Genomic DNA, 14,850 nt, shown 5'->3' with positions numbered 1-14,850 from the left:
AAAAAGTTCTTTAATCACATGTATGCTTTCCTACTCTATACACATGGCTTTCTGTTGGATGGATGTTCAGAAGCTGTATCCTCCAGAAACTTTTTCTTAATTATCATTAGTACAGTAATACAATCAATGAGTGGACACTTCATCTAAAACTGTCTAGCCTTGGGGATCTCTATTACTTCTGGCTACTGAAGTTGTAGGTATTGAACTCTTGCCTTAATCTCCTGACAGTCAGATCAATTAGATAGTCTACCAGGGGAATCATCCATAAAGTAGATAATGCAGAGACGCAGGCCTCAAAAAGGATCTCCTCATCCTGGAAGGGATGGTCTGCTGGCCAATATCCCCTTTGGTGCACTAAGACAAGAATTTTACAAAAGATAATGTCCTCCAGAGGAGACAGTGTGCATCCATCCCTGTTGATCATCCAAGTCTGTGTCTAAAATGACTGACTTTGAAGGGGAGTTGGTGTGTGTCATTTTAAAAGTACTCTTTTTTTGGCACAATGGAATGTGGTGAATCACAGTCCTCAGATTACTGAATATGTGTAAACTGTGGACCTTTTGGGGCCAGACCAGACCTCTTGAAATGTGGATGCATGAAGAAGTTGAGGCACAGAAGAATGATTGTCCAAGGCTAAAGCTGATACCAGAACCTGAATAAGAAGTTATGTACTCACCATAACGTTCCATCTGAGTAGGTAACTTCATTTGTCTGCAACCTTTGGGTCTTGGATCCGATCTCGGATCCGAGCCGGCAACTTATACATAGCTTTAAGATCCGAGCTCCTAGCTCCTCCCCTTACCCATAATCCCCTGCCAACCCTGACTGACCTCAGATCAAGTTTGCCCTATATAAGCAGCTAAAGCTATATACGTCCCGAAGGGGACAAAGGACATACAGAGACTAATTTCTGCAGGCCAGGGGGAAGGAGGGGGGGGGATGGTTGCAGACAAATGAAGTTACCTACTCAGATGGAATGTTATGGTGAGTACATAACTTCTTAGTCTGAAGTAGGTACTTCATTTGTCAGCAACCTTTGGGACAGAGTCCCCAGCTACCTGAATCTTGGGCGGCCATCATGGAAGGATGTTCCGGAGCACTGCGGAGCCAAAGGATGCTCTCCATCTGGAGATAATGTCCAGCTTATAATGGTTGATAAAGGTATGAGATGAGGCCCAAGTGGCCGCAGAACAAATATCATCTAGAGAGACTCTAGACCTAAAGGCAGCAGAGGTAGATATAGAGCGAGTAGAATGCGCCCGGACTCCCTGAGGTGCGGGCCTCCCAGAACTTTCATAGGCCAAAAGAATACACTGTGAGATCCATCGTGACAAAGTGGTCTTAGAGACAGATTTACTTAGGTTAAATTTGGTAAAGGAGATGAACAACTGGTCGGATTGTCTATGACCAGCATTCCTATGAATGTAGAAGCGCAGCTGTCTATGCACATCTAACGAATGAAGCTTGTATTCTCCTTTATTCTGATACTTAGGGAAGAAGACTGGCAGGTTAATGGACTGATTGATATTAGCCTCTGAAGACACCTTAGGGAGAAAGGAGGGATTGGTCCTGAGGTACACTCTATCCTGGTGAAAGACCAAGTACGGGGGTTTTACACAAAGGGCCTGAAGTTCGGAAACTCTTTTCGCTGAAGTAACCGCGACAGGAACGCCGTTTTCCAGGAGAGGTACTTAAGATCAACCGAAGCAGCAGGTTCAAAAGGCGGGGCTGTCAAGGCCTGTAGAACTAAAGATAAATCCTAAGGGGATACAACTTCCTTGACAGGAGGTCTGAGCAGGAAAGTACCCTTGAGGAAGGTTTTGCACAACTTTGCTGTAATCAAAGGGCCTGACTCATGCCCCACATGGTAATGAGAAATAGCTGCTAGTTGAACCTTGACCGTAGAGCAGCTAGCCCCCTGATGAAACAGGCTTGTAAGGAACTCTAGCACAGATGGCAATGGGGCTGTGAAGGGGTTTAAGTTATGATGTCCCGCTCAGATGGAGAAGTGCTTCCACTTACTACGATAGACTTTCCTAGTGGAGGGTTTATGTGCTGCTACTAGGATGGCTAACTGGGGAAGAGATACCGGGAGTCCTGACTAGGAGTGGAACTGGAGCAACCAAGCTGTCAGCTTGAGGTTGTCCAGGTTCGGGAGACCTAGGGGGTGAGATATTAGATCCGGAAGGGGATCCAGAATCCAGGGAGGATTTACCAGATGAGACCACAGGTAGGGGAACCACGTTTGATGAGGCCAGAATGGGGCAATGAGGATCATTCTGCTCCCCAACCGACTGGCTTTCTGTATGAGTTTCAGCATCAGGGGTACAGGAGGGTAGGCATAAAGTAGACCGGGGGGGCCAAGCATGCACCAGAACGTCTCTCGGGGATTCCCCGAGGGGGGGAATTAGAGCGAAGAAGCTGTTGCATTTCGTATTTGAGGGAGAGGTGAAGAGATCTCAACAGGGTTGCCCCCATACGGCAAAAATCCGCTTCGCTACCTGGGGATTGAGAGACCACTCGTACGGGGAAAGGATGGTGCGGCTGAGTCTGTCCGCCAGAATGTTGGACCGTCCCGGAATGTGCGTTGCAACAAGAAAGCGGTTGGTAGAGATCGCCCATTCCCACACTCTCATGGCCTCTCGACGGAGAGGATAGGACCTGGTTCCCCCCTGTTTGTTGATGTACCAGACCACTGACATGTTGTCCGTCTGTATCGCAACAGTTCCTACAGGAAGAAGGTTCTGCAGTGCTTGCAAAGCCAACAGCACCACCCTCATCTCCAGGACATTGATATGCAAAGAGGTCTCTGTGTCGTTCCACGTGCCTTGGACCGTCTTGCCTGAGCAATGCCACCCCACCCGAGGCGAGAGGCGTCCGTGGTCACCGTGGTCAGGGGAGGGGGCGTGGAGAAGGGACGTCCCGTATGGAGGTCCGGAGATTGGAGCCAACATAAGAGAGCTCTCCTGCACTCCCTGCTGATGGAAATAGGGTGGTTTAGGGAGTAATGTTGAAAGGACCATTGGACTTGAAGGGTCCATTGCAGAACCCTCATATTCAGGCGAGCCAATGGCAAGAGAGTGACTGCCGACGCCATGGAGCCTAGAGCCCTCAGGACCAATTCTGCTGGTGGAGCTTTTGACCGGAGGATGGCCCGCACATGAAGCCTCAGGTTTTGAAGTTGTTCCGTCATCAGGAATGCTAGAAGGTTTCTTGTATCCAATTTGGCCCCTATAAACTCTATCACCTGAGTCGGAGCAAGAGAGGATTTGTCCATATTGATCGTGATGCACAGCTGGGGAGCAAGCCGGAGGAAGTAGTCCCTGGCTGAGCAGAGTAGATGCCTTGTTGGGGCAGTCAGGAGCCAGTCGTCCAGGTACGGAAAGACCTGCATTCCCTGGAGTCTCAGGTGGGCCGCTATCACTGCTAATACTTTGGTAAACACCCTGGGGGCTGTGGTGAGACCAAAGGGAAGGACCATGAACTGGTAGTGACTGGCTCCCAGCTGAAAGCGGAGGAACCTCCTGGATCGTCTGTCCATTAGGATGTGATAGTACGCATCCTTGAGGTCTATTGAGCACATCCAGTCATTCTCCCGCAATAGGAGGAGGATGGATTGAAGAGTGACCATCCGGAATTTCTCTTTGGTTGCTGACAGGTTCAAACAGGAGAGGTCGAGGATGGGCCTTAGGTCCCCCGTCTTTTTTGGCACCAGAAAGAACCTGGAGTAAAAACCCAATCCAAACTTGTCTGGGGGGATGGGTTGGATGGCTCTTTTTTCTAGTAGCTGCTACCTCCCTCTGATCGGGTGGTACAAAGGGGAGGTTTCTGACTTTGGGGACATGGAACAGGGGAATTTGCTAACCTCTGGATATGATAAGAAACACCCAGTAATCTGATGTGATGGACTCCCAAGCTGCCAGATGCCTCGAGAAACGCCCCCCGACTGCCTCCAGAGTGGAGCAGTTGGGCAACCCCTCAGGGTTGCTGCATGGGTCGATCAGAGAAGGTTTGTCTGGACCCAGAATTCTTCGGGCCCCCTCTGCCTCTAGGGTGGCGTCCTCCCTGTCCTCCTCTGCCACGGAAGGACTGGTTGTCCGGAGCAGGCTGGGAATGTTGCGATTTCCGGAACCACATCTTTTTCTGTCCCTTTTGGTTCTTGGAGAAGGACCTCTGGGGAGCAGAAAAACAGACTCCGACGGCAGACAACATCTTCCCGTCCTTTTCGCTCTGGACTAAAGTCTCGCGAACGGTCTTGCCAAATAAGGCAGAACCATCAAAAGGGGCATTCGCAAATGACGCCTTGAAGGGTTCCGCGAAGTCACAATGATGGAGCCAGGCCTGGCATCTCATGACTAGGCCTACTCCGCTGGCTTTAGCGGCTCCCTCTGTGGCATGGGACAAAAGCCGCATAGAGGTATTCGATATAGATCTTAGAATTGCCATGCTAGTGGAGTACAATTGTTTGTCCTCCACTGACATGGACTCCAGGGGGGAAGCAGCGTACTCTTTGATAAGGTCTCGCTGCATCCTAATAATGTGTGCCATATAGTTCAAGGACCTTACTGAGAAGGTTGCTGAACTAAAAACCCGCTTCCCCAGGTGATCCTGAGCTAATTCCCTCTTGGTGGCTGCCGCCACCAACATGGCATCTACGGGGGCACCCTTGCTCCAGTGGGGTCTCTCTGAGGGGGGGCTCAAAATCTTGTCGGGGCGCTTGGGAACTGGCTCCACAGTGTCCGGCTCCTTCCACGCCCTGTGGTAATAAGGTCCACCAGGGGGTCGGCCGGAGAGGACACCCAAGAGGTAGACGGGCCTTCTTCGAACGCCTCCAGGAACACGGACTTGTCGAAGGAAGCCTTGGAGGCAGACCACCCCCCCAATCCTGAGCATTTCCATGATGTCTCCGAAGGAGACATCCTCGGGGGGTGACCTTGGGGAGCCTTCCCCTAAGTGCGTATCTTCTGTTAAGGACTCGGGGGAGTCCACGTGCCTCCTTTTACACTTCCGCTTATGAGGAACCTCCTCGGGGGGGCTGTCCGAGGAGGTCTCACCAGCAACGTCTCGTTCCAGGGGAACGACCTGAGACATCGAAGCAGGCTGTCCCTGTGGCCGGGTGATGGAAGCCTGACTCAGCCGAGAGGGAGTGCAGGATGGAGCCGAAGCAAGGGCCGGGGGTCCGGAAGCGCTCAACAGTGCCCTCTCCACCGCATTGAAGGCCAAGGGGGAGTCGCTCCTCTTGGATCCGAGAGCTGACTCCCACTCGGATCCGATGGTGGGATCGGAACCGGCGCCGAGACCATCGGATCCGAAGGACCTGTGTGCTCGGACCTGGACGGAGCCAAAGGCACACTGAATCCCTCGGATCTGAAGCTCGGGCCACGGCTCCGAGAGCTCGGATCCGACAAGGATGGACCCGACAGACTCGAGGGCAAAGTCGGCGCCGAAGCACCAAATACTGTTGGCGCCGACCCACCCCTGGCTCCAACGCTGCCCAGCTCCGGATGCTCCGAACCTGGGAAGCGGGTCGGAGAAGGAGCTATCGGGGCAAAAAAGGGTGTTGAGCTCCCCCCCCCCCTGAAGGGGGGGGGGGAGGCAGGAGCACTCCCATCTGCAGCTGGGCCTGGATGAACCTTCGCATCATCCGGTCCAAGTCCGCATCCGATAGGCTATAGGTAGATCTCGACGAGGCCACAGAGGTGGGCTGGGAGTGCCGCCTCGATGACCTCGACGGAGATCGGGTCTCCTCCTCCTCGGGTCCCGGAGAGAAGCACGGGGATCGGATCCGAGGAAGAGGGGACCTGGAAGCCATGGAGGGAGAAGCCCGCTTAGCCGGGGGGGGGGGCCGAAGCGGAGGCCTCGGCCCGTCGCTTGTGGTGCTTCTCCCTCCTTTTCTCCCTCCTGGCCTCCCTCTCCTCCGGCGCCGTAGTGGGAGTTTGAGTCCCAGCCGGGGGGAGGGGGTCAGGAGTGGCAGTCACTGAGGACTGGGGTGGTGCCACGGGAGTGCCGAAGCCGAATCCGGGGGCAAAAGTCCCGCCAGAATCAGCTTCAACCTACAGTCTTTCAGTGCCCTGGGGTTGAACGCCGCACAGATAGAACACCCAGAGGAGAGGTGTTCAACCCCAAGGCACCGAACACACCGAGTGTGGCCATCCGCCGGTGAAAGCTTATGGCCACACTCGGTGCACTTGGAAAAAATAGGTTTTGGGGCCTCCGACATGACACTATAAAAAAAAATTAAACTCACTCACTCAAGGCCCCAAACACACAGCGACTCACGCACACACTACGCACCAGCGAAGGAAGGGGAGGAATTACACTAAAATTAAACTAGAGAAGGACTAAAAAAGGGAACCTAAACACACACAAACTTTTTAACAGTAAATTTGTCAAGAAATTGCAGAAAATACAAGGCACTTATCTGACCCAACTAGGAGCTCAAGAATCTAGTAGCTTTCTCTAAAAGCGGCAAACTAGATCTGAGGTCAGTCAGGGTTGGCAGGGGATTATGGGTAAGGGGAGGAGCTAGGAGCTCGGATCTTAAAGCTATGTATAAGTTGCCGGCTCGGATCCGCAATCGGATCCAAGACCCAAAGGTTGCTGACAAATGAAGTACCTACTTCAGATGTTCTGTTTTTAGTGGAGAAGGAATCATCTTTCCAATAACCATGAAGGCTGATCTGACTTCCACTATATCAGAAACTCCCCTCAAACACAGGAGAAAACCTCCTGGCTAAAGGGCTAAGGTGTGCTGAGAAGGGAGTTCATGAACCATTCAGAGTGGACAGCCCCAAAGAGGGAATTAGCAGCAAAACTTCAAAAGGCCAAAGTCTCTGATACAAAAATGGAGCTGCAGATGATGGTTCTGAGGATGGTGCCAAAGACTAAGGAGTTGAGTTGTTGGGGCAAAGACCTACTCATTTCCAAAGTTGTCTGAGTAAAGATGTTTTGAGTGCAATGCCGCAGTGGCCATGGTGATGACAGCACCTGTCAATGATGAAGGAATAGGTCCCGGGAGTAGTATCCACTATGATACTGCCAGTGTTGAGACATGGACAGGGGAAGGAGAAAGGATAGGAGATGAAGGGCCTTCTTTGTTCCACCCACAACACAGAAGGATACCCATGTTGATCTGTGCATTCAAAAATGTCATCATAAAACCCAGCTTGACATCTGAAGCACCCCTAAAGGATATGAAGGATTTGTAAGCAGCAGCAGAAGGTTACTATGAAGGTAAGAGTGGCAGTTCTCCTCTGAAAAAAAATTGATTTATCACTCTCTTAGGAGACTTTTTTCTGTCAGAAATTAATATGGGTCCAGACACTTCTGGAGCTGATGAAGTACATATATAGTTGCAGATTTTGAGAGAGCGATATCCTCCCTAGGTAGCTTTGGTGCCAAAGATGGCAGTCACATCACTGATTTTCCCCATCCTTTTTCATCTTTGTTTCTCTTCTCTCTGTGTTTATCCCTATCTTTATCTCCCGTTTTTCTGGGCTTACTGGTCTCTGATTCAACAGACAGAAGCCCTTTAATCACAAGTTTATTTCTCCTGTCCAAGAGGGCTCTTGGACTGAAAAACCTGACAAATGGCACAGTCAACAGACAAATGTTCTACCCCTAGACAAACTACACATATCATGGGGGAGGGGGATCTTGTGGCCACACTTCTGGCATTTTTTGGAATGCTTTTTTGTCGTCTCCTCCTTGCTTAGCTACACACACACAACAAAGATAAAAATACAAAGCACAACATCTACAAAAGATCAATCATTAGTCAAAAAAAAGAAGTTATGTACTCACCATAACGTTCCATGTGAGTTGTTCCATCTCGTCTTCATTCATCACTGATGGGTTCGGAGCCAATCCTCGGTTCCAACACGGCCGACTAGGAAGCTCAAAGTTCTCCAGTAGCTCGAGACCCCACCCCTTATCCCACAATGCACTGCTGGAATTACCTCAGATATAGTTTGCCGCGGCACGGATCTCTTGGTTTCCAGCTTGGCTCAGGACTTTATTGGGAGTTTTTCAACTTTCAGCAAATTATATTTTTTCTACTTTTATATATCCTTGTTCTGTTCTTAATAGCAGATATTACTAGCTAGTAATATATATAAAATAAAAAGTCAAAGTTTGCTACCCAAGGATGAACGCTTCTGTAATAAAGTAATATAACCAAAGTAGCAAAACACAGCAGCGTATATAGGCAGAGTGAAAGAATCCACATCAACAAATCCTCGTAGTAGTAAAATATTCAAAACAAGGTAGTCTTCACTTCACCAAGTGGAAATTCAGTAAAAATCAGCAAGCGCTTTCACCCTCATGGGCTTCTTCAAGCCAAAACGCTGAACATTTTTTAAAAACTCTATATATAGTTAAAAATAATGACATCATATCCTGTGAGATAATTACATAGACTGCAATCAATTAGTAAAAGTAAATAACTGCTGCAGCTCTATACACAAAGATCTTACATTATAAATCAATAAAAGATTAATAAAAAATGACTCTCTTAAAAAACATTATAAATTTCTTTGTAGTTTATAGTATCAAATTCATAAACTTATAAAATAATCAGATACTATAATTAAAAATGTATTAAGCCTTTAAACCTTCAACTTCCTGCCTTTCAACATAGGTCTCAGGGGGACCCTATCATTCAACCCAGGTTTCCTATCTACTCTCAACCTAATAATCCATCTCATCTCACATTATTCTGTATAATTCATAACATCACCCCCTCTCAGTGTAGGTATATTAGCCTGATTAACTACAAACTTAAACTTGTGTTGTTCTGATGTTTCTAAGATATGTTTAGATAAAGCATTTTTGTTAGATTTGATGCGGATGTTATACTGATGTTCCCTAATTATATCTTTAAGTTTTCTATCAGTTTTGCCCACATAAAATGCTGGGCAAAACGTGCAATGAGCTAGGTAAACAATGTGTTCAGTATCCCATGTAGCTGCAACATTAAATCTGAAACATTGTTGGCTGATGGGATGTATAAATGATGCATTACTATCTATCATATTACAAAAATTACATTTCCGACAAGGTTTAGTGCAACCTGATGGAGTATGGTATTGTTGACTGCAAATTCTGTCAGGATAACAAAGGAGTCTGTGAAGATTCATACGATTTTTATATATAAACTTAGGGGTATTCTCCAACTATGTTACGGAGTTGTGGATCAACTGTGAGGATGTCCCAATACTTAAAATATATATTTCTAATCTCATTAACATCCTCTGTATAATATAATGACACCTTGGTGTCAGTACTATATCCTGAGGTATTGGTTAGTGTATTATTTCCATCGTTCTCTCCTTCTACTCTACTCATAAAATAGGGACATGCCCTGTTTTTCCTAAGTGTTTCTACCCCTTCAAAGCCTTCACTAATTTCTCTTTGACTGTAGGCTCTATCTATTAATTGATAATTGAGGTTAGACAGCTCACGATTAAAGCCTTCATCGGTGGGATTAAGACGGGATACCCTCATAGCTTGTCCCCTATCGATGTTTCTAAATACAAATGTAGGGTGCATACTTGCTCTATGTAATAATGGATTCCTATAACATGACTTTCTAAAAACACCTGTATTCAATAAACCACTCGGGAGCTTTTCCACATGCACATCCAAAAAAGAAACTGAAGTCAGTGATGCATTCACTGTAAATTTTAAGTAGGGGGTCAACATATTAATTTCTTCTAAGAAATCCCCTAACTCTTTTTCACTAGCTGTTCACACCAGGAAAAAGTCATCTACAAAGCGTGCATAAAACTTCACAGACTTTTTAAAGCTATTCAGTTCAAATAATCTATACCTTTCCCAATCAGCCACAACTAGATTGGCGTAGCTATTGGCACATGAGGTGCCCATAGCTACGCCACCTTTCTGTATGTATAATTTTTGGTTAAAGGTAAAAATATTATTTTTCAGAACAGCTAACAACTTGCATAAGGCATCTGTAGAAGGTCCAGTAGAATTTTCTAAACATCTTCGTATACATTCAATGCCTTCACTATTTGGAATCATAGTAAAAAGGGATTGGACATCTAGTGTCACTAGCCAACATGGAAAATCTATAGGTAAATCTGTCTTTTCATACAACATCAAAAGAAATTGTTTTGTGTCCTTCAAAATATAACCATATGTATTAACTATTGGTCTAAGACAGTGCTCTAAATATAACGAGATAGGTTCTGTAACCCAAACTCGTCCAGCAACAATAGGTCTCATAGGTGGATTAAGAGAATGTTTATGGACTTTGGGTAAGCCTTGCATACTTGGGATGAGTGGGTATTTAACCTGAAAAAAAATTATTTTGTTGTTCAGTAATCATTTCATTATATAATAAATCCGCTAATGTTATAGATATTTCAGCAATACATCTTTCTACTTGACTGGATACAATAGGACAATAAAAGAGAGAGTCTTTCAACATATTCTCCATACTTTCAAGATAACTCTTTCTATCCATCACAACAACTGGTCCTCCCTTATCTGCTGGTCTGATAGTAATATTAGGGTCACACCTAAGTGTATTTAATGCAATTCTTAGTCTGGGCTTAAATTACCATTCCATTTTTTATCTTTATTCTGATTATTAAATTTATGTAAATCTTCTTCAACTAATTTAGAAAATGCATCAATTAGTGGATGTAAGTTAGGTACATAAGTACTTGGCTTTTTCAAATTAAATTTTTCATTAGTTTGTATAGAATTGCCATAATCAAGTTTCAATTGTGTATTACGGCTAAATAATTTCACATCCATAACAGAATGAGTTAATTCGCTCTTAATGGATGGTATAAAAGTTAGGCCTCTATTTAGGACTTCAAGTTCATCTTGAGAGAGATTTCTAGTTGAGATATTCCAAACTAATGACTTGTCGCCTTCTCCCACATCTTTTTCAATGTAGGGCCCACATATTCTTCCCCTGAGACCTTTCGTTTTTGTCTCCCCCTGCTCATTGACCTGTCCCTTCCTCCTCTCCGAAAGTCGTGTATGGGGAAAGGGATAGGTCCATTCTGTTCAATACTTCCTTGGTTTAGCAGACTACTTGTTTTCCTTCTAACAGATCCATCATTACCAACCTGGTTGTTTGGTATATCATGAGATATATTAACTCCTGACTCTGGGCCTATAGCACATGCACTAACATTATCACTATGTTGTTCTATATTATCTACAATAACCAAAGGTTCAGAAGCTTCATTAGTAACATTTTCATTGTGAACAATAGCAGTAGTTGTGATAGTATTTCTAACACTATTCAAAATTTGTTCATTACTCTTAGAAGAGACTGTATCACATCTAGCTTCATTCACACAAACAACATTACTATTATTGGTTACTTTCGAAGCATTGGGAGCTAATCTCCCTTGTCCATGTTTATGAAATTTAGTTCTCGGCCAAGTGAATACATGGCCGTTCCTAAAATCGATAGTATCTCTTTGTATTTGACTCTGTTTTTGTTCGAGCAATTTTTTCTCGAACAAAAAAACATTGTCAAGCAGTTTCTCCATAAATTTATCAATTATTGTGGAAGGATAAGTAGAGTAGATAAACTGTTGTTGCTCTTTAATACGAGCACGCAGAGCAACTTTATCTGGAGTAAAAAAATTCAATTAATAAAGCCATATAGCGCATACTAGTCTCAATGTTAATCTGCTGCCATCTGTATAACAAATCACACACACACACATATATATATATATATATATATATATATATATATATATATATATATATATATACACACACACACACACACATATATATATATATATATATATATATATGTGTGTGTATATACACACATACACTAATTTATGCTCTTCTTACTTTTTTATTTATTTTTTTAAATGGTGTCAGTAGGATGAGGCACATATAATGCAGAAAGGAAAAAGGGAGAAGTGGAGCTCGAAACCAGAAGATTTCCTAAAACTATAACAGCTAGTGTCTCAAACTATTAAGATATCAAAAAATGGAAAAGTGCCATTAATTATTACAAGAAATTATTTAGGAGCACTAAACTTGCAACTAGATGTAGATCACATCTGAACACTTAGATGGCACATGAGACTTGAGGAAATTTCACACATAAGGGCACTATGGGAGGCAAAATTAAGCAGCCTAAAGCCATCAGTTAGATGGGTCAGACGGAATGAACAGGATCCAAATATTTTCTGAGGAATGTAATTTGATGCATCACCCCCCCCCCCCCCACAAGAAAATAAAAATTGCATTTTTACACTGAACCAAAGCTCTTTCCAAGCATTATATGGCCTTCAGTTGTTCCACCATCATCATCTAAATGATGTTACTCTGGAGTACTTCAATAATATCTCTTAGGGACGTGAACATATAGATTTTCAAACTAATGAGTGCTGATTTCAAGACAGCAGTTAAAGCATACAAAGGACAGTTTAAGATGGATTAAACAAAAACAAAATCAGGAAAATGAGTATGGAATCATCACTACCCTGGTAATGTAATTAAAGTGCATAAAGGTCTTTAAGTATTTTCTTACCCTTGACTCTCAGCTGAAGGAAAGGATATCACAGTCAGGCAGCTTGAAGGCACATGCTTACAATAAACGTTGTTTGACCTATAACAGAAAAAATAAAAACCAAACAATAAAAAAATCTACAAAGCTGCATTACCTTAGTTTTTTTGTGTGTGTTCAAATAAATAGAAAAGTTTCTAGCAACATTCCTATGAATTATGGATACATGGAAATAAGAAGTGCTATCTACACCGTTAAAAAAATATAATGTTAAACACAGAAAAGATCAGTGAGGTACTTGTAACAACAAGAAATCTCTTGGACAGGTACACTCTCCACTGCTAGGCTTGATCAGTGTCAGATTCTCAGAAACAGTTGTAGAGCTAGGATGGCTCCAGTCCTTATAATGTAAGCCTGGGAGAAGCATCATCTCTTTTCTTGCCCTTCCATGTGGGCTGACTTGACTATAATGGTTGTAATCATCAGTGGTGTATTTTCAGAGAGTAGATAATAAAAATTCAGAAATAGGAGAGTTCAAGGCAGAATGAATAGGAAATGGGCAAGGAAGGTAAAAGTTTAGTCTGTTGTCTTGATAAACACCTTAAATAACTTCAGTAATTTAGTCTGATTGTTCTTGCAGAAAAAAAGGGCTTATGAGCTCGGTGTGTGGTGGCCCCCTGCTATGAAATACTTCCTTGAATATGGCTTTTACACAGAATACTGTTCTTTATGATGAACGGTCTAATTTATAATGCCTTAAAAAGAAAGGCAGAGGGCCAAGTCACAGCATCACAGATTCTGTCCAATGACACACTGCAAAAGCATATCAAAGATGGAAAGCTGCTGCTGCCACTAACAGAACCTAAACTAAGGCAAACAAGAGTATGCCATGTTTTTTTAGTAGAAATCATATAAATAAAACCCTCCTGCTATGCTGAAAGGCACTGAGTTAGCTACCCCCCCACCACCACCCACCCCATGTCTTCCACAAAGGCAACAGAAAATGAAGGGCTTTTCATGAAGGGAACCATCTTTATTCACTAACTTGCTCATTCTCCAATGCCTACCTTATCCAGTTTAGGAATGAGTTGAAGAGGCTATCCATCCACTCATATGGTGAAAGGCAGAGAAACTTTCTGCAAAAACAGATGTATCCAGCAAACATAATGTATTTCGTCCCTTGCTGAATATTTTTGAATAAAAGAATGGTAAGTTGATTAGCTGGCTAAGACTAGTAACTGAAGTCACTTTAGGATGTACCAGAAAGTGGCCTTGGGGTATCTTTATTATTATGGAATGTAGAGAAGGTTGAGAATTTGCTCAGTAAATGTCACTGGTACTGCAAAAATAGGATCCCAATTTGTAACATACAAGAATGATTTTGTATCTTGAATCTTCTTCCATGACCCTTAGCACAGGTGGACCCTCAGGCCCTTTTACTGTTCCCGTCCCACTCTATCCCATCTCACCTGTGAATACTGTGATGCCCGTGCCCTGGCCCAGCAATCAAGGGGCCTCAATCCTCACCACTAACACCAGTGAGGGGCGTCTCATAAAGGAGGAAAGAATAAAAAGTACACACAGTAAAGTGCAATTTCCCTTAAGAGCACACAGAGATCATAGTCAGTCCAGAGCTGGTCACTCCCTTGCTCTCCAGGTACCCAATAAGACTCCCCACTGGTACAGCTATAGGGTCCAGATCTCAGCAGCTGAGCAAGCTAAAATCTCCAGCACCTTCTCTGTCCAACCAGTGCTTCATGCCCCTGCCCAAGTAGCTGACACACACACACACTTTGAGATAAGAGTTACTACAACCACACAGACACTTCTGGGGAAGGCTGGGACAGGTTCTCCAGCTGTGCCCCTTTTACCCAGACTATACAGTAGTAATCACTGCCACCACTCAGCTAATATTTATCAGCTACCCAAAGGTCCTTAAAAGGGTGTCCAATTATTAGTGTGCAATATTATTATCCAATTGGTAGTATCGCCCACGGCTAAAGCTATACGAGTGGCTTTGTACAATTTTACCAAAGGCATGCAAGTACTCTTAAGAGCTTAAATTATCTCTAAACAAAACAGCCAAAGTTGAAAGGTTTTAAAATATTTAATAATAAATAATTAAAAACACAAGACAATACTTTTTACATACTGTTTGCATACCCTCTCAAACATATGAATTAAATTATCAAAATGATCCCCCTCTTTAAACTGCAGAAGAAATTTAATGACCTGTTGTGCTACTGGGGTCCAGTTACTCCCTTCCATATTACCTCTATGACTCTGGCGAAGAGTCAGCATCTCCTTCTCATACTGCCTCTCCTTTTCCTCAT

At 44.1% G+C, this 14,850-nt stretch overlaps 1 protein-coding gene across 1 annotated transcript in view; it reads right to left on the bottom strand.

Moving 5' to 3' along the window:
- The window catches only part of CTC1 (CST telomere replication complex component 1), a 1,463,250-nt gene that overhangs the window by 170,867 nt on the left and 1,277,533 nt on the right, over positions 1-14,850 (bottom strand). Inside the window, exon 22 of the mRNA XM_044070869.1 lies at positions 12,542-12,619. Coding sequence (XP_043926804.1) covers positions 12,542-12,619 — 78 coding nt within the window. The remainder of the gene's footprint in view (positions 1-12,541; positions 12,620-14,850) is intronic.

Source organism: Protopterus annectens, chromosome 4.part1 (assembly GCF_019279795.1).
Source record: "Protopterus annectens isolate FY-2018-M chromosome 4.part1, PAN1.0, whole genome shotgun sequence".
In the NCBI taxonomy this organism is placed as follows: Eukaryota; Metazoa; Chordata; order Ceratodontiformes; family Protopteridae; genus Protopterus; species Protopterus annectens.
Note: the sequence above shows the minus strand (reverse complement) of the source record. Positions and strands in the feature narration are given on the sequence as shown.